Genomic DNA, 18,913 nt, shown 5'->3' with positions numbered 1-18,913 from the left:
TACATGTGTAAGACTTTGTTTTGAAAGTGAATTTTCTGAGAAAACAGAGAAGGTCCAGGCCAGCAAAGGCAGCCAGTTCTGAAGTCAAGTGGTGACGGGACTGTCTTCACCGTCCACAGCAGAGTCCATGTGTTTTGGCTGGGCTCTGTTACATTGTCAAATCTGAGGTGTGGTTCTGAGAGTTGTTCCTAGAAGCTCAACCTAGCTTCTCCAGAAATTCCACAAATTTCTAATAGCCTTTGTGAATCCCTTCCCACGTAGACTAGCTAGAGAGGATTCTATCGTTAGAACTAAGACATCTGATTAGGATAGAAAAAGTTAGTAGCTACGTGCCCAAGGCAGTTTGCTTTGCCTCTCTCAGCCTCAGGTTTGTGATCCTTGAAAACTTTCAAGCACTGTTGTAAAGACCAGAAATAATACAAAATGTCTTATATGTAAAAAAAACTCTATGGAGAACAGTATGGAGGTTGCTTTAAAAACTAAAAATAGAACTACCATGTGACCCAGCAATCCCACTCCCGGGCTTAATTCAAAAACACACATGCACTCCAATGTTCATTGCAGCACTATTTACAATAGCCAGGACATGGAAGCAACCTAAATGCCCATCAACAGAGGAATGGATAAAGAAGATGTGGCACATATATACAATGGAATATTACTCAGCCATAAAAAGAAACGAAATTGAGTTATTTATAGTGAGGTGGACGGACCTAGAGTCTGTCATACAGAGTGAAGTAAGTCAGAAAGAGAAAAACAAATACCGTATGCTGACACATATAAATGGAATCTAAAAAAAAAACCAAAAAGGTTCTGAAGAACCTAGGGGCAGGACAGGAATAAAGACGCAGACGTAGAGAATGGACTTGAGGACACGGGGAGGGGGAAGGGTAAGCTGGGACGCAGTGAGAGAGTAGCAGCTGCATAGCACAGGGAGATCAGTTCGGTGCTTTGTGACCACCTAGAGGGGTGGGATAGGGAGGGTGGGAGGGACAGGCAAGAGGGAGGGGATATGGGGATATATGTATACGTATAGCTGATTCACTTTGTTATACAGCAGAAACTAACACAACATTGTAAAGCAATTATACTCCAATAAAGATGTTAAAAAAAGAGAAAAAGAAAATGGAGTTAGAGTAGGTAGTGGTTCTCAGTCCTAAGTGCACAATAGAATCACCTGGGGAACTTTTAGAAAATGGATAACCAACAAGGACCTACTGTATAGCACAGGGAACTCTTGTCAATGTTATGTGGCAGCCTGGATGGGAGGGGAGTCTGGGGGTGAATGGATACGTGTCTATGTATGGCTGAGTCCCTTTGCTGTGCGCCTGAAACTATCACAACGTTGTTGATTGGCGATACTCCAATATAAAATAAAAAGTTAAAAAAAAAAAGGAAGAAGGTATCAGTGTTTATCTCCAACAAGTTCAAAGTATTCAAGGTAATTGGTTTTTATATTTTCTAAATTTCTTGCATTTTATAATGAAAGGAAAAAAAAGATGTTTTTATTTGAGGGGATTGTTTAAAGAAATGAGTTAACAATATAGTCCCAATTCCCACTGTTCACAAGTGGAATTTGGTCTGTCTGACCCAGTCTGTTTCTGGTGACAGGAGCATGACATAGGCCTTGAAGTATTAAAAAAAATCATCCAAAACTTGGAAATAACCAAAAGACAGTTACAGCATGTCCTTTCAAGGTCATCCTGGTGCGTTGTTTAACATGCCTGCCAGGGTATTTCTTAATCTAGGGCAATGGTTCTCAAAGTGTAATCTAAGGACCCCTGAGGGTTCCCAAGACAGTTTAGGGATTTTGTAAGGTCCTCCCTTTCCAACTACATAACTGTGTGAGGCCAAATTTTCCTCATATACTTCAACCAAAACAACATATTGCAACATATGAATGCAGAAATTGATATAAGGATTCAGCTGTCTTCTGATAAGCCAATTAAGTGTTCTGTTTGCAAAAGTGTAAAACAATGCCTTTTTTCTCAAAATATATCTGAAGTTATCTTTCATTAAAAAAATGTTAACATATAATGGGCTTGTTATTTTTATTTTTAAAATACAGTTGACCTTTGAACACGCGGGTTCGAACCGCGCAGGTCAACTTATAAACGGATATTTTTCCGTAGATACCAACTGCTGTGCTACATGATCCATGGTTGGTTGAACCCAGAGATGTAGAACCCAAGACGAAGGGTGGACTGTAAAGCTACTCCTGGATTTTTGACGGTGGGACGGGTGGGTAACCCTAACCCTCACCTTGTTCAAGGCTCCACTATTACTAACATTTAAACATTTGCGTTTTGGTTTCTAATAAGGTGAATATTGATAGATTACTGGGATCCTCAGTTTTTAGGAGTATTAAGGGATACTGAGAACAAAAGTTTGAGACTCGCTGAGCTACATGTTTGACTTTGCTGTTCACCTTGGAGGGCTCAGATCACTCAGCACACTCATTTCAAAACACCCTTCCTGGCAGACCGCATAACTCCTGTTCCTCCAATTCTGCTTCAGACCAGCTTTGCCATCTTAACGGTTTCCTCATTAAGGAGGTGAATACATTTGACTAATACTCATTATATATGTACGACAGTCGAGTTTGATCTTTTGAAGATTATACTTTGATAGGAGGTGTAATCTCTGCTGATTCATAAAGACATTTACGATTTAGCCCTGGGGTTCTTTGCTTTGCATTCAAAGGTGGATGAAGCAAGGAACACTATGAAAATCTCTTGTTCTTAAACATTTCCCTAATGAAATGAAATAAGACAACTGCGATGATCAGCTGTGCCTAAAACTACTTTGTTCCTCGAGGAAAGTATTTAAGAGAGAACCAATCCAAAGCTTGGGAAGCAGAGTGGCAGTTTTAAAAGAATGTCTAAGGTTAAAAATGTGTCTGTAATTTGGGAGAGACAATATTCACTTTAATATGGAAGAATATACTTTTTTTTAAAATTTATTTTATTTTTGGCTGTGTTGGGTCTTTGTTGCTGTGCATGGGCTTTCTCTAGTTGCGGTGAGCGGGGGCTACTCTTCATTGCGGTGCACAGGCTTCTCATTGCGGTGGCTTCTCTTGTTGTGGAGCACGGGCTCTCGGTGGGCGGGCTTCAGTAGTTGTGGCTCATGGGCTCTAGAGCGCAGGCTCCATAGTTGTGGCTCACGGGCTTAGTTGCTCTGCAGCATGTGGGATCTTCCCGGACCAGGGCTCGAACCCGTGTCCCCTGCATTGGTAGGCGGATTCTTAACCACTGCGCCACCAGGGAAGCCCTGGAAGAATATACTTTTAATCTACTGTTAATAGCTGTCCTTTCCAACACAGGCTCCACCTCCCTCTCAGGTAAACAACATAAGAACATAATTTCAGCTGTCTGCAGAAAACTTTCCTAGTCAGTATAAAATCAGCAGAAATTGATTACCCTACTACCCATTAGGAAACACTTCTCAAATCCTTCAGCTCCAGTGTGCATCAGAATGATCTGAGAGGCCTATCAGACATACAGATTTGAGTTCATTGTACAGTGTGGGGTTCGGCAATACTGTGCACTTAAAACAAGCACTCCGGGTGATTGATTTAAAAATACATAAAACCACACTTTGAGAAATTATCTAGACAATTAAAACCTGCTGAACTGATCTCTTCCATTTTTCTAAGAATCACCGTGTATCCTTAACATCTACATGCCAAGTCTGTCTACATGGTCCGTAAGGCACTTCACAATCTGACTGGTGTCTCACAACTTCCTCTCCCACCACTCCATCCATCTCTGCCCTACAACCACCTCCTATCCTGGAGCCCAACTGGCCCACTGCTGCATTCCTCCTTGCTGTTGACCTCTTTCCCTCTCCCTTCCCCTGCCTGTGCAGGACTGTTGATTTTTCACAGCAGTGCAATAGTGTGGACAGTTCCTGGCTATTTGGATTCTAAAGCCAGTAGACCTGGCTTCCAATCCCAGTACCCTTTAGTAAAAGTGGCCGACCCTGGGGGGGCCTGTCCCTACATACCCATCGAGTCCCTGTACAGGAAGCACTGTCTTGAAGAGGGGAAGCAGCAGCTGGAGCCACAGGCGGCAGACCTGGCTGAGGAGCTCCTGCTCACTGACAGCAGCACCATGTGGCAGACGGTGGAAGAAATGGGCTGCTTAGAAGTGGAGGCCAAGGCCAGGATGGAGAACTTGCAAGTGGCAGTTCCAGGTCGGGCCCTAGCTCTGACTGCTGCTGGTGGCCCAAAAGCCAGCCAGCCAGCTTATCACCATGGCAACGGACCCTACAATGATGTGGATATCCCCGGCTGCTGGTTCTTCAAGCTGCCTCACAAGGATGGTAACAGCTGCAATGCTGGCAGCCCCTTTGCCAAAGACTTCCTGCCCAAGATGGAGGACGGCACCCTGCAGGCTGGCCCAGGAGGTGCCAGTGGGCCCCGTGCCTTGGAAATCAACAAAATGATTTCTTTTTGGAGGAATGCCCATAAACGTATCAGGTCCCAGATGGTGGTGTGGCTGCCCAGGTCAGCTCTGCCCCGTGCTGTGACCAGGCACCCAAACTATGATGAGGAAGGTCGCTATGGGGCCATCTTGCCCCAGGGGGTGACCGCTGGCACCATCACTTAATGGACTGTAGAGCCCACGTGGCTCATTGCCAGCAACGCCCGACCTGACCGAGTAGGCAGTGAGTTGAAGGCCATGGTGCAGGCCTCACCCGGCTACATCCTCGTGGATGCTGACGTGGACGCACAGGAGCTGTGGATTGCAGCTGTGCTTAGAGATGCCCACTTTGCTGGCATGCATGGCTGCACGGCCTTCGGGTGGATGACACTGCAGGGCAGGAAGAGCAGGGGCACCGATCTACACAGTAAGAGAGCTGCCACAGTGGGCATCACCCGTGAGCACACCAAGGTCTTCAACGATGGCTGCATCTATGGGGCGGGGCAGCCCTTCGCTGAGCGCCTCCTAATGCAGTTCAACCACTGGCTCACGCGGCAGGAGGCAGCTGAGAAGGTCCAACAGATGTATGCAGTCACCAAGGGCCTCCGCAGGTATCGGCTGTTAGATGAGGGCGAGTGGCTGGTGACGGAGTTGGACCTCCCTGTGGACAGGATGGAGGATGGCTTGGTTTCCCTACAGAATCTACGCAGGATCCAGAGTGAAGCTTCTAGGAAATCACAATGGAAGAAGTGGGAGGTGGTTGCTGAACAAGCCTGGATGGGGGACACAGAGTCAGAAATGTTCAATAAGCTGGAGAGCATTGCGATGTCTGACACACCACGTAACCCGGTGCTGGGCCGCTGCATCAGCCGAGCCCTGGAGCCCTCTGCTGTCCAGGGGGAGTTTATGACCCGCCGTGTGAATTGAGCGGTGCAAAGCTCCGCTGCGGACTACTTACACCTCATGCTTGTGGCCATGAAGTGGCTGTTTGAGGCGTTTGCCATTGATGGGCGCTTCTGCATCAGCATCCACGATGAGGTTCGCTACTTGGTGTGGGAGGACTGCTACCGTGCTGCCCTCACCCTGCAGATCGCCAACCTCTTGACCAGGTGCACGTTTGCCTACAAGCTGGGTCTGAATGACTTGCCCCAGTCAGTCGCCTTTTTCAGTACAGCCAATATTGACCAGTGCCTCAGGAAGGAAGTGACCATGGAATTGTAAAACCCCTTCCAACCCAACTGGGATGGAAAGCAGATACGGGATTCCCAAGGGTGAAGCACTGGATAGTTACCAGATAATTGAACTCACCAAAGGCTCCCTGGAAAACTGAAGCCAGCCTGGACGGTAGCTCTGCCTGGAGGCTCTGTATTTGCTCCCCGGAGCTTCATCGGGGCGGTGCAGGCTCCTAAACTCAGGCTTTCAGCTGTGCTTTTTGCAAAAGGGCTTGCCTAAGGCCAGCCATTTTTCAGTAGCAGGACCTGCCAAGAATGATTGCCTCTAATTGACGGTGCAATTGAGTTCAGAACCAAGATGCCAACGTTGGTGCAGGCTGTAGGACAAGGGAGCATTGTTGCTTGTTGGGTAAAAAGAAAGCAGAAGCACCAAAGTTCACATTAACTCAGGCATTTCACTTCTTTTTCCCTTTCTTCTTGGCTGGTTCTTTGTTCTGTCCCTCATGCTCTGATGCAGTGCCCTAGAAGGGGAGAGAAGTAACGCTCTAAATGTGATAAGCCTGCTCAGAGGCAGTGGAAATAAAAACAAAGATCCTTTATCTTCTCACCAAAAAAAAAAAAAAAGTGGCCAACCTCTGTGAGCCTCAGATGACTCGTCTATCAAAACAGAGGTTAAAATACCCACCGCAAGGCTATTATTACACCAGCACTGGCGGTATATTTCGTTTAGGTGCTAAATGTGTTAGTTTGGGGGTTTTGCCTCCTGTAAAACCGTCAATCCTCCCTGGAAGAACTAACTGCTCTCTCCTCTGTTCTAAGCAGTGCTAGCATTCCTAGAGATACTCGATGTATATACAAACCCTTATCTCCTTACTGCACAGGTCTGTAAACCCAATTCTGTTAAGGACTTAAGAGCAGATACTTAAGAAGCTGCATTAGATCAAATCAGTATACTAAAGTTCTAAAGATAATCCAAATCCTTCAGGGTAACCTAACCTCACTCTACCCCAAAGTTATTATACCAGATATTTTTTACTTAATAATCACGTTCCTTAGCATTTTGAGGCCAAGGGGAAAGAATGCAAACACTGATACTTTCGGGCCCATAGCTGTCACGTAACCACCTCGCTCATGTATAGCGGACGGTATGTGTTTAAATACAGAAGGTGGGTGAAGCGGATGAAGTTGAACAGTCCAGCCCATGTTAAAATACTCTGAGCATTTACCATATACAAAAATACCAGATAATATGAACGATTAAAAGATGCATGAAGTATGGTTTCTTCTTTCCAAGGAGCTTAATTCAGTTGAGGAAAAAAGAACTTACTGATACTGCTTTTCTCCATAGACAAAATAACAATGACCACCACCCTCCAAGATTCATCATGTTTTTTCTCTTCAGGAAGCAGAGGCTGTAAAATTAAGAGTAGGTATGGTTTGGAAGATAGGTGCACGTTTCACAAATATCATCCCCATAGAAGGGATTCAGAAGAATGTCCACCAGGATTTTGATATATGTTCTCATCTCATCCTCCTCACAACCCTGAGAGGTAGGTATTACCTCCATTTTATAGATGAAGAAGGTGAGGCTCAGCTGTTAACCTAAGTGTTTGCCCAAGTTCCCAAAGCTTGGAAGTGGTGGTGCTGGGAACAAAGCTCCATTTTAACTCCAAGGTCCATCTCCTTTTCCTGGAGTTGAAATTCAAGTATTCTTCCAGTTCTAGGTTACATGAGTGTTTAGGGGGTCTTCACATTTTGTGTTTGGGAAATCTAAACTATGCCATTTTAGATGACCTTTCTTGCTTGCTGTCAGTAGCTATAGACCCATTTTCCTCCACAATGGCCATGTTGTTTGCCATATAAACATATTTGTCGGAAAGTTTAAAATTAACTGTTATTTAAATAACAGCCCAAATTACTCCCATGCCCCACCAAAAAAAAAAAAAAAAAATCGTTATGGACAAGCTTCAGGAAGTAGTTATCAGACAGACTATTGGCCAAATAGAGCCAGCAGATGGAGCCTTAAGACAAGCAAAACTGAGTACAAATTTTCTATGCTACCTGCTTCTCTTCATATTTGATTCACCAATCCTGTGAGAGGGCAGGAATTGCCATAAAAAGTAAGGAAACTGTTAGCAGAGATCCAAGGTCTAGTGCTCTCTCCTCGAAACCCCACTTACCCTCAGAAGGGTCAAAGCAACCATGTGAGCATTAAAGAATTACTTAATCAGGCTTCCCTGGTGGCACAGTGGTTGAGAATCTGCCTGCCAATGCAGGGGACACGGGTTCGAGCCCTGGTCTGGGAAGATCCCACATGCCGCGGAGCAACTAGGCCCATGAGCCACAGCTACTGCGCCTGCGCGTCTGGAGCCTGTGCTCCGCAGCAAGAGAGGCCGCGATAGTGAGAGGCCCGCGCACCACGATGAAGAGTGGCCCCCGCTTGCCACAACTAGAGAAAGCCCTCGCACAGAAACGAAGACCCAACACAGCCAAAAAATAATTAATTAATTTATTTATTTATTTTAAAAAAGAATTACTTAATGGCCTAGAATAATGTCAGTTATATGAAAAAAATATATCATGTAGAGGGTAATTCTATTTTTGTGTAAAATAAAAATTGAGTATGTTTTATGCAATATAGCGACATGTCAATAAGCACAGGGAAAGATTTCCACAGCACACACACCAAATATATGGTTACCTCTGGGGTGTATAATCAAAAGGACCGGAAGATTTTTACTTCTCGCCTCATGTGACTTGTTTTTTTAATGTAGTATTATGGGTAATTTTCACCTTGTTTCAGTATTAACAGAATCTTTTTTCTCCACCTTTAGTACCTTTCGGAATGCAGCTAAGACAGAGCTTTGAGTTAGGAACGTTATTCATCTGTATCTGAAACCTTCCACTGACTCAAACCCTTGGAGGTATGGAGTTGCAGAATCCTGGTTTGCAAGCCTGAGATACCCGAGACACCTTTTTTGATAAAGTGGTTTCCTACCACACGACTGTTGTACAAAAAGTGCTAATGTCTATTTAAGTGCTTGATTGAGCTATGCAAAGGCTATGATCCCCTCTTCTCCTAAGCTTTTTTACACTCATCTTTAGGCACTTTTAACCTGGTCAACTGCTAGCTTTGGCACTGAAGAATCGAAAAAGTCACAAACCTAAAGAGAACATAATAGGAGCTGTATCGCACTCAAGTATGTCAAGGGTAGATCAATTCTTCAGCCTAAATTCCAGCAAACTGCAAATCTGGAGAGAAAAATTCCTAGGATCTAATAGAAGACTTAGGTAGAGAAGGTGGCATTTCTCTGTCCTGCTTGGGAAAGCTCTAATGTAGCTTTGTTTGCCCAAAAGCCAAGTGGAAGGATTCTCTCTGACAGAGGCTCCAGACTGAATCCAAGTAAGACAGTCATTTGCTTAGTAAACTCTGGCCAAGTAAGATGGCTGCCTGAAACAGCTGCCAGCTCTCCAAGCTGATTCTCACCATCACCCCACAACTAGGACACAAAGGGAAAAACATTTAGGCGCACAGATCAATTATGGTCAAAGTACGGGAAAATTCAAGCCAGGAATGAAGCTGCTGAAACCTAAGAGCGTGCGCAACAGACCCAAGCGACCCGCACTAGCAGAGAAGCAGCCCGTCAGAAAGTTTTCCGTAAGGTCTTTTGACCTCAGTGGACCATTAACAGCAACGTCAGTGTTTTCTGAAATTTCATGCTATATTTTAATAGGTTCTTAACCAAGTTAAGACAAAAAAAAAATTTTTTTAACCCCACAATAATGAAACAATGTAACTAGCACAGGCAGCACCCACACCTACAGCAAGGGTCAAGTCCCTAGCCAGCCCAATTCCGGAAGTAAAACAACTAAAGGAAGCCCTGCTCAAAGTTCACCGAAAATATAAACCCTCAAAAATTAAATACTGCTCTTCAGTTTCACAAGCAGAATATGTTCAGTGAAGCAAGGATGACTAGCTATCTTCATGAGAGACATCTAAGACATACTCAATAGTAGGGGCACAAATGATTGTCCCTTCCACAAAAGTAAATTATTTATGTCTTAATTAGGAAGATAGACTGTGTGTTATTAAGTTTCTTTTTTAAAAACCTACCTTATAATATAAATTACTAAAAAATTATACCACAGAAAATATACTAACACAAAACTTATTTCAGCAAACAGTTTTGAGTTTGTCTTTAGTCCCTTTTATTGCTTCTTGCTTAGCAATGTTCAGAGTCTTCCAGCTGAAACCAAAGTACTTTCTTAGAATCCTTTATATAGAATTGTATCTTTGGGGAAAACGCTCTTTCCAACAAGAACTATTAAGAAATCCAATGGTTTAGATTTCACAACTCTTTTGCTTAAAAATAAATAAATAAATAACCAACCTGTCTGTAATTTCAGAAGAATTGCTATTATACAACGAACTTTTTATTTTTTCCATTCATAAAAACAGTCCATGGCATTCATAAAACAGGGTGGTAAAAGAAATAAAAAGAGACACATTTCAGGTGGATTCTGTTTAAGAACAGATGAGTTGGTAGCAGTTTAATACAGATGGAAACAAATACAGTCCATATAAAAACAGGATTTGCAGCAGGAGGCGGACAGATCAACCAAAGCAAAGTTAGAGCTTTCCGCCATGCAACTCAACATCTGAGTTCTGTTCACTTAAAAACCAAACTAGACGCTTTAATAGGTGTTCATAGAGAAAAAGTATTACAAAATGTTAGCCTTACATACACCACAAAAAAGAGAGAAACAAAATTAATAAATCCCCTAGGCTAATCACAACAAGTTTTCCCTAACAGAGACAGACACAGAAAAATAACTTTTTACAAGCTTAGATTCGAGGTATGAGGTACGATACCTTACAGCTCTCACTTGGGTGTTTCCCACTCATGCTCTTTTCAGTATAAACAAATAGGTTTATGTAACGGAATACATATTTGAAGAATTCCTTAAAAAAAAAAAATCACAAGTTCCATTTTATATATACAAATTTTTAATTATGTACTGAAAATAAATTACAGGAAGGAACTTTAAAATGCAACAGAGGACAAAGTCACAATAAACATTCCCATTGAATTCCCTTGGGGGGAGGGGGTGGGGGGGAGGGTGGTGAGATTGCAGTGCTCAAGAAGATAAATATCACAAATATATCAAAAACTTCAAATTGTCTATGCATTCACACACTGACATGAGCCACAAACATTCCTTCACAGGGACTGTACTCATTAGCCTACCACAGAACCAGATTTTGTCATAAACTACAAAACTTTTAATACAAAATCGTATTTATATATTTATAATTCATATACATGCCCCCTACCTGTGATTTTAGAAAATAAAAGCTACACACTGTATAGACACTCTTAACTCATAGCTGTAGGCAACATTTTTGGATGGAATTTCTCCCCCAATAAATTAACGGCATATTTTATGTACATGAAGGCTAAACTGCATAAAGACAGTTCAGTTTCCCAGATATGCATCTCCTTTTAGGGCAGGTTTATAAATTTTAAAAGGCAAGACAAATGTACACCTCAGAATCACTTTCTTAGCTACAAGAGTTGTCATGTAATTTCTGTGAAGTTTCTGATACATGCATTTATGTAATACTGGTATTGAAGGCAGTGAAGCAATATATACTTTTAATGTCGTGGCTCAATAAAGGCTTCATTGTCATTCCAAACTGATTCTTGATACAGTGATTCATAACTTCTCTAAAAATTAAAATTTCAATGGGACACTGTGTTAAAGAGACTCTAAATAGATTTCTTAAAATATTTCCCTGAAATATCCTTTACATAAGACAAATTTCACTAACATTAGATTAAGTAAAAAGGGAAAAAAAAGAATTAAACATGGTACAAGTGTGCATGAAAACTAATGCTCCTCAGCCCATCTTCATGCCTTAGGAGCCATGAACAGAATGCTTAAAACCAACAAACAATTTCACACTCTGTGGCAGCCATCTGTGAAGCCAGTTATACTAAACTACTTCTACAGTTGATTGTAAACTTTGGTTTATTTTTATTTGAGTTCTCATTGTACAGCAAGCGTGAAAAAAAGAAAGAGTGGAGTCCATGAGTAGATGAACTGTCAGTCTGTCTTTAATCTGGCATGATGAGACACCTGGTCAGTCAGGCCTGCTTTGATAGAGTTTGTTACAGACTGCCTTATGTTTTCCTCCATCAAATTATCACCCAGGGGCTTCAATACCTGTGGTATGAGAAATGTGCAAAACAAATAAAAACATGAGGTAAAAAAAGGGTTACATATAAAAATAGATATAAAAATTCAATTCAAAGCAATGAAGAAAATAACCAGGAATGTGGGAAATAAAAAGGTGCTTCTCCCAAAAAAAGTTATGATGCTACAAATAATGCAGTTAGACATTTTATAATGCAAGAAAAATTACTTTCCTCCTATTCAAACCATTTACAACTCCTATGAGATGGATGTGCAATTCCATACCCTATATGCAGCATCAAATCTGGTATGTATACAGCATTTATGCAGACCGGCCCAGACGGTCCTGCTTATTGTCCTACATGTATAAGTGTGAACACTTCGGATAGAGAAAAAAGTTAAAAATACTGTCTAATTTTTCTTCTTGTTATTGTTGGATGACAGTCTCTGTCGCTGTGCTGATGAAAGAGCACGATGAACCATTCGACGTCTAGTAACTTCAAACAGTTTGGAAAACACCTAAAACATGGAGTGATTCGTTAGGAGAATGACTCAGAGTGCCTTGAAGTTAAAGAACTTAAGACTACAAGAATTTGAGACTTTGTAGGTTTCTCACCTTCCTGGGACTCCTCTGAAGCAAAAGAAAAGAGAAATGCAAAAAAATTTAGACAGGTGTTGACACAGCACAGATCTTCTGACTAGTGATCATCTTACCTCAACTATACTGAAAATAATTTTACACACTTTAGATTCTTCCATTTACTTGTTTTGTAATAATGGCACCTCTAAAATCCTAGAATCAATGCTGTACGGGAGATGAGTGGTTTTCAAAAGAAGACAATGTACAACTATCGAAATTCATGTTGCAGAAAATTAGTAATGGTCCAACATTTTTAAAGTAGGTAATATTTTAAGTGACATTGTGATAGCTTTTTTTTTTTGAGGTTGTGATAGCTTTTAATCCATCTTCTGTCAGAAGATATCAAAGGAATATAAAGAATGAGATTATTTTTAAGATATAAAAATTTAAATTTTACAAATATCCAGACACAAGCTTCCAAATCAGATCTGAATAAATAGAGCATTTCTATAAAGAAGAAATATAAAATCCAAATTAATATAGTGGGTCACTGTATAAAATAATAATGACATTATTAATAGAAAAGTCAACATCCAATCAACTTTTCTTTAGTCTTTGAATTTAAAGCCAAAACCAACATGGACCTGCATATCTTAGATCTTCAAATAAGCCCAATACTTCATCAGCCCAGAAATGGTATCTGAAAACACCTTTTATAACTGTCCATCAGTAATAACTGTAGTTTTCACTCTGGTCCTTGACATGATGCTCAAGTATTTCACGATGATCATTTTAATGACAACATCCTTAAATGAAATTTTCTGAACACAGGCAATTCCAGACAACAGTTGGCTGATATACAACAAGGCTTTCCTTAGTAGATACTTGTCAGGCCCAACTTTGAATTCTGGCTTGAGGTAAAAAAATCATGATTTGAATTCTGGTTGAGATAACGGATTATGATTAAGAAAAGCTGGTTCTCTGTTTGTGGTGCTTTGCTTTGTTCATTAGTATTTCCATAGTATAGAGGTCAAACAAAGTTTCTTGGATGTAAGAATTCCCTATAAGATCGTTCCTTGTAGTACATCAGTAAATCACTACTAACTTCATGGAAGGCAATGAAGACTCAATATTTTTCCTGGAATATAAGCATGCCTTGGTTCTTGCCAATATTAGAAACTTCTTTTGCTTTCCTAAAGCAAAAGAATTACACTTCTAAACTTCTTTCCTTACCTTCATAACTCTTGCACTAATTATATTTTCTTTTCTTAAAAAAAAAAAAAAAATCCTTAAAGACTCTGGCCCTGCCCACTTGTCTGGTATAATCAGGCCTATGACTAAGAATCTATCCAAAGGATATTACAGATGTAAGCCAACCAAAGCACACTATAATTACAACTTTAAAGGGGAAAAAAAACAGTTCATACTTTATATTCAAATTATGCATCTAAACAAAAAGGAAAATATACTTTTACCATTCTCCATATAAAGGAAAAGTAGGTATGCAAATACTGGGGGTGGGGAATGGGGCACTGGAAGGAGGGGTGGGGAGTCACAGGGATAAGATTAGTCACTGAAAAACCAAAAGACAGATACCAACCTGTTCCCATAGTGTTTCAGCAATCTGATCAATCATTGTTCCAATTTCTCTGAACTCCCCAGAGTATTTAACATATGCCCAAGTACAAAGAGACGTCAGTGCTAACCCCATGACAAGGTTACACAAGACGGCTATAGAGTTTAGGCCAACGAAGCCAGTCAGTCCTGAGATTATATACATAGCAAACATGACTGCAAACAGTGTGGCAGGGGTACGAGCAGCATAGAAGATATTTTTGCCATCATTGTGCTTTATAAAATTTGCATAGGTTTCTTCTATTTCAGCCTCAAGCTGGTCCTGATAACGACGGCAGAATTCATCTCCACCCATTTTTTTTACTGAACGAAACTGTTTAATCGCCACTTCCTTGAGATCCAGGTGTCTTCGCTCCAGATCTGAAGGTGCAATGTAAGGCTTGTCCCCACCACATACCTGTACAGGCAGGGTTACATTAGGACAAATTACATGCTGGAAATAATTCACACTTGAAAGAAATTCCCTGATCATAATTTTTAATCTCAAAAAGTCAAACCACCTACGTGGTTTAGTTTTAAATCTGTTCATAATACTTCACACATTATCATAACCTACTTATTTCTTATATGTTTAACTGACTCAAGCAAAATAAACTTTCCAAAATTAATTATATTGGTATTAATTATATAGCAATAAAGACAAAAAGAATTATACTGCAATCTGTACCTGACTTCACCTGATCCAGCAATACACCAAAAGCGTACAGAAGATTGCTGGCAAGAAAGTGGGTAAAAGATAACATAAAAGGGAACACTCTTGCACTGTTGGTGGGAATGTAAATTGATACAGCCACTATGGAGAACAGTATGGGGGTTCCTTAAAAAACTAAAAATAGAACTACCATACAACCCAGCAATCCCACTACTGGGCATATACCCTGAGAAAACCATAATTCAAAAAGAGTCATGTACCAAAATGTTCATTGCAGCTCTATTTACAATAGCCAGGACATGGAAGCAACCTAAGTGTCCATCATCGGATGAATGGATAAAGAAGATGTGGCACATATATACAATGGAATATTACTCAGCCATAAAAAAAAAAACGAAATGGAGTTATTTGTAGTGAGGTGGATGGACCTAGAGTCTGTCATACCGAGTGAAGTAAGTCAGAAAGAGAAAAACAAACAAATACCGTACGCTAACACATATATATGGAATCTAAGGAAAAAAAAAAAAAAAGGTCATGAAGAACCTAGTGGCAAGACAGGAATAAAGACACAGACCTACTAGAGAATGGACTTGAGGATATGGGGAGGGGGAAGGGTAAGATGTGACAGGGTGAGAGAGTGGCATGGACATATATACACTACCAAACATAAAATAGATAGCCAGTGGGAAGCAACCGCATAGCACAGGGAGATCAGCTCTGTGCTTTGTGACCTCTAGAGGGGTGGGATAGGGAGGGTGGGAGGGAGGGAGATGCAAGAGGGAAGAGATATGGGAACATATGTATATGTATAACTGATTCACTTTGTTATAAAGCAGAAACTAACACACCATTGTAAAGCAATTATACTCCAATAAAGATGTTAAAAAAAAATCAAAAAAAAAAAAGGGATAACATAAAAAAGGTACTTTAGTGTTTGAGTTAGCAAGCTTAGCATAGAAATTGCTATTGCCCTTCAGCTGATGTTGCTTGCATCAGAAGCTACTAATAGCAGCACTCTGAATCATGTGTCAGGAAATATTTCAGTGTGGTCTGTGTAATAACTTACTACCCGTATCCTGCACTCTAACCATGAGAATTATATTCTTAGTTTATTTCCAGCAGAGATGATAAAGGGAAATTTGGGAATGATGTAACCTGACAATGTATAAGGAGCACAAATTGGTTCAATTATTTTAAATATAAAAATCTTCTATCTTACTCTAGTGTCAAATTTAAATTTGTTACAAACCTGCTCCATACTTTTGCAATAGATCTCTCTTGCTCCTGCTACTGCAGCAAGATTATTAGCTTCAGCTGTTGCCTAAGAAATAAAATAAAATGTGCCAATTTTATGTGAAATACCTGATAACTATAAATTCTGATTAAGACAATAAATTATGTACAATGACCAAGTCTGAAAATGAATCAGAGAAAATATTATCAACTTCCAGTTTTCCTTTCTAATGGAAGGAAACACCAGTATAAAGGATATAATAATTGCTTCTAATAGGACTACCTGCTTAATTTTGTTTTGCTTAGGTTTGTTAAAGTGGGTTTGTAGAAAATACCACATATGCCCAGGGAATTATAGAGAATTAAACTGATACAACCCTAAAATGTGTCAAGTCCCCAGGTGCAAAGAATCAAGAATTACTCATATGGTCCTCTCTCTCATAATCAGTATTATACACAAGATACATTTTTAGATCCACAAAACTGCTCATTGTATGGGTTTTATGAAAAAAGTTTAATCCACTATAAAACTGAGAAACTGCCCAAAGTAGCAAATTTTTTAAAAAATGAATTAGGTTAAAATAACACTGTCCCTAAAGAACACCTTTTTAAAAAAAAGGAAAACAAAATCTATATTCACCAGAACCAGACGTCTATCATTAATATCAAGAGAAAATAAGCCTTATTTCAAACAACATTCATTGTCAAAGACTCAGAGAGCAGAAGCAAGGCCCTTGCTTTGGCAAGGCCCATATGAAGCTATCTTCTGAAGCAGAAATTCTCCTACACTTTTTGAGCAACTGAAGAGAAGACACCGAGGACCCTCATTTCTGGTGTGCAAGGTGTGCAACCTGTAGTCACAAAAACTCATTAAAACTTCAGGACCCATGCCTTAAGTATCTAAAATGTATTTGCACGGAAAGAAACACTACCCCATTTCCAGCATTTATCTCTAAAGCAAAGATTTTTTTTTCTCCTTCGTAAATAAATGTATGTACAACACACACACTACCTGAAGCATGGACTTTGGATGTGGAAGTTCCTCTCCTTGATAAATTTTAATGTAAGCCTAAAAATACAGAAGACTCATTATATTCATAGGTTATGCAATTTGGCTCCACATCCCCAAAGAAAGAAAAATCATTAAATAGAAAAATGATTCACACTATTATAAGGAAAGTCTAGGCTTTAAAAATCATACACTCTCATTCCAACAGTTACCCCTATTCTCAACATTATTAAGTGTGTATGTTGCTAAATAATATCCTAGAGAAATGTCTCCAAATATAACTCCAACTTGGCATAAATGTCTCATATTTAAAAGTTATATATAAAATGCCATCTACTCTATGAAAAGAAATCCATAATTCTCCCCTACTGCCAACATTTCAAATAAATATGTAAGAAAATATTTTAACTCAGTATTTTACTTTGACCAGCTTAAAGTATATTTCAGTTCAAAGGAAAAGAAATTACTGAATTTGTGGTTTAAGAGTAAGAAAGAAAGATGAAAGTTTTTAAGTAAGTTCCATATAGGAACCTTTCACCTCAACTTTCTACTGACTCTAAATTAACACATAACTGAACAAAGATAGTATGAAAGTGATCAAGTGTCCATTAAATAATACAAAAATACACTCTTAGTTAACTGTATTTCCCTTCCGCCTATTTACAACTACAATGAATAAATACAAACCTCTACAATAGCCTTGCTCTGGCAAGCAAAAGCTATAAAGATTAGAGAACAGCAGAGGGGGGAAAAAAAATCTATGCATAATTTACTTGAGCTCAAACCCAGTCTGGATACTTTCAGCTGCTCTTATCAAGTCCCAGACTCTGAGAGAAGGCTTTTGTGAGAACTCAGGATACAGAATTATGCTCCCAATACCTAATTATCATTCTCAAATGATAGAGTGGTATCATAATATTACGGTGAATGGTTCTTCTTTCCATATCAGAGCTGGAGAAAAAGTAGGATAACTCTACAAAGATATAAAATCACTGTCTAGAAGATACATGTTGTCTGTTACAATCTTAAATATTCTTAAATACTGATACATCCAATTCAAGGCAAAAAAATATAAATTTTACTTTTTTGCTTTAAAATAAAGATAAGAAATTTCTTGTACATACAGATGAGTTTTAAGTCAGCTATATTTCTAACTTAGACAAAGCCATTTAATGTAAGAATTTTCCTACCTTAAAGTATTCTACAAGATCTCTACAAGTGACTTTAGATCCACTTATCTCTTTTTCTACCAAATTTTCTGGGGCAAGCAGCAATGGAACCAGATTTCGAAGCTCTCGTTTAAACTCTTCATCAATATCTAGTGGACATGAAATTAGTCAACATGTTAGTAAAAAAAAAAAAAAAAAAGTAAAGTCTCCATTGGTAAGAGTTAATAAAATTCTATTTCATAAAATAAAAATACGCTACTTAAGTGTAGATTCATTTCAAAAAACTCATCCAAACACATCACACTGTCACATCTCCTAGGAAAAAATATAACCACCCCTCCACTCTACTACCGCACTTCCCTCATCTCCCAATAATTCTTTCAGCCCAAATAATAAATGAAACTGTGGCCTACCAGAACAAATTCCACATCAAGTATTTTAACTAAACTATCCTTTCCAAATGGCAAGCAATTCATGAAATTGTATTAAATTTTAATACTAAATTTTGTTTCTCCAGCCATACTGTTAAAAGTTTTGTCAATCCTCATGCCTTTTGCCATCATGCTCAAAATAATCCTAAAACATACACAAAAAAATTACACCATCACCCCCAAACAGACTTAAATCTAATTACATCAATATAATACATTGGTAATGCTTTCTAGCAGACTGCAATCAGATGAAATACTGAAATGTTCTTAGCCTTCAGTATTTTTAGGACATCACTGCTGAGCAACAGACCACATTATAAAATGTTAATCAATATGCCAGGTGTTTGCAACAAACCAATACATTACAATCACACCATTAATAATGCATCAAAATGTCCTCCAGTATAAAA

The 18,913-nt window shown here is 39.5% G+C and overlaps 1 protein-coding gene and 1 pseudogene across 5 annotated transcripts in view; one reads left to right on the top strand and one right to left on the bottom strand.

The window, feature by feature from the left end:
• Positions 1 to 983: 983 nt before the first annotated feature.
• On the top strand, positions 984 to 10,815 carry LOC309644177 (DNA polymerase subunit gamma-1 pseudogene; annotated as a pseudogene). The gene has a single exon. The product of its transcript is annotated as a DNA polymerase subunit gamma-1 pseudogene (transcript).
• ATL2 (atlastin GTPase 2) overlaps positions 10,587 to 18,913 on the bottom strand; it is a 70,225-nt gene continuing 61,898 nt past the window's right edge. For 2 of the 4 annotated variants that reach the window (XM_082427761.1, XM_082427763.1), the window contains exons 9-13: positions 18,094 to 18,221; positions 16,907 to 16,963; positions 15,911 to 15,982; positions 13,975 to 14,406; positions 10,587 to 11,824 (exon numbers count right to left, since the gene is read on the bottom strand). In XM_082427761.1, coding sequence (XP_082283887.1) covers positions 11,705 to 11,824; positions 13,975 to 14,406; positions 15,911 to 15,982; positions 16,907 to 16,963; positions 18,094 to 18,221 — 809 coding nt within the window. In that variant the 3' untranslated portion in view covers positions 10,587 to 11,704. The other 2 variants (XM_082427764.1, XM_082427762.1) reach the window with 2 other exon arrangements.

Source organism: Balaenoptera physalus, assembly GCF_965194825.1.
Source record: "Balaenoptera physalus genome assembly, chromosome: 15".
Classification (NCBI taxonomy): domain Eukaryota; kingdom Metazoa; phylum Chordata; class Mammalia; order Artiodactyla; family Balaenopteridae; genus Balaenoptera; species Balaenoptera physalus.
This window is presented reverse-complemented; position numbering and strand designations above follow the sequence as displayed.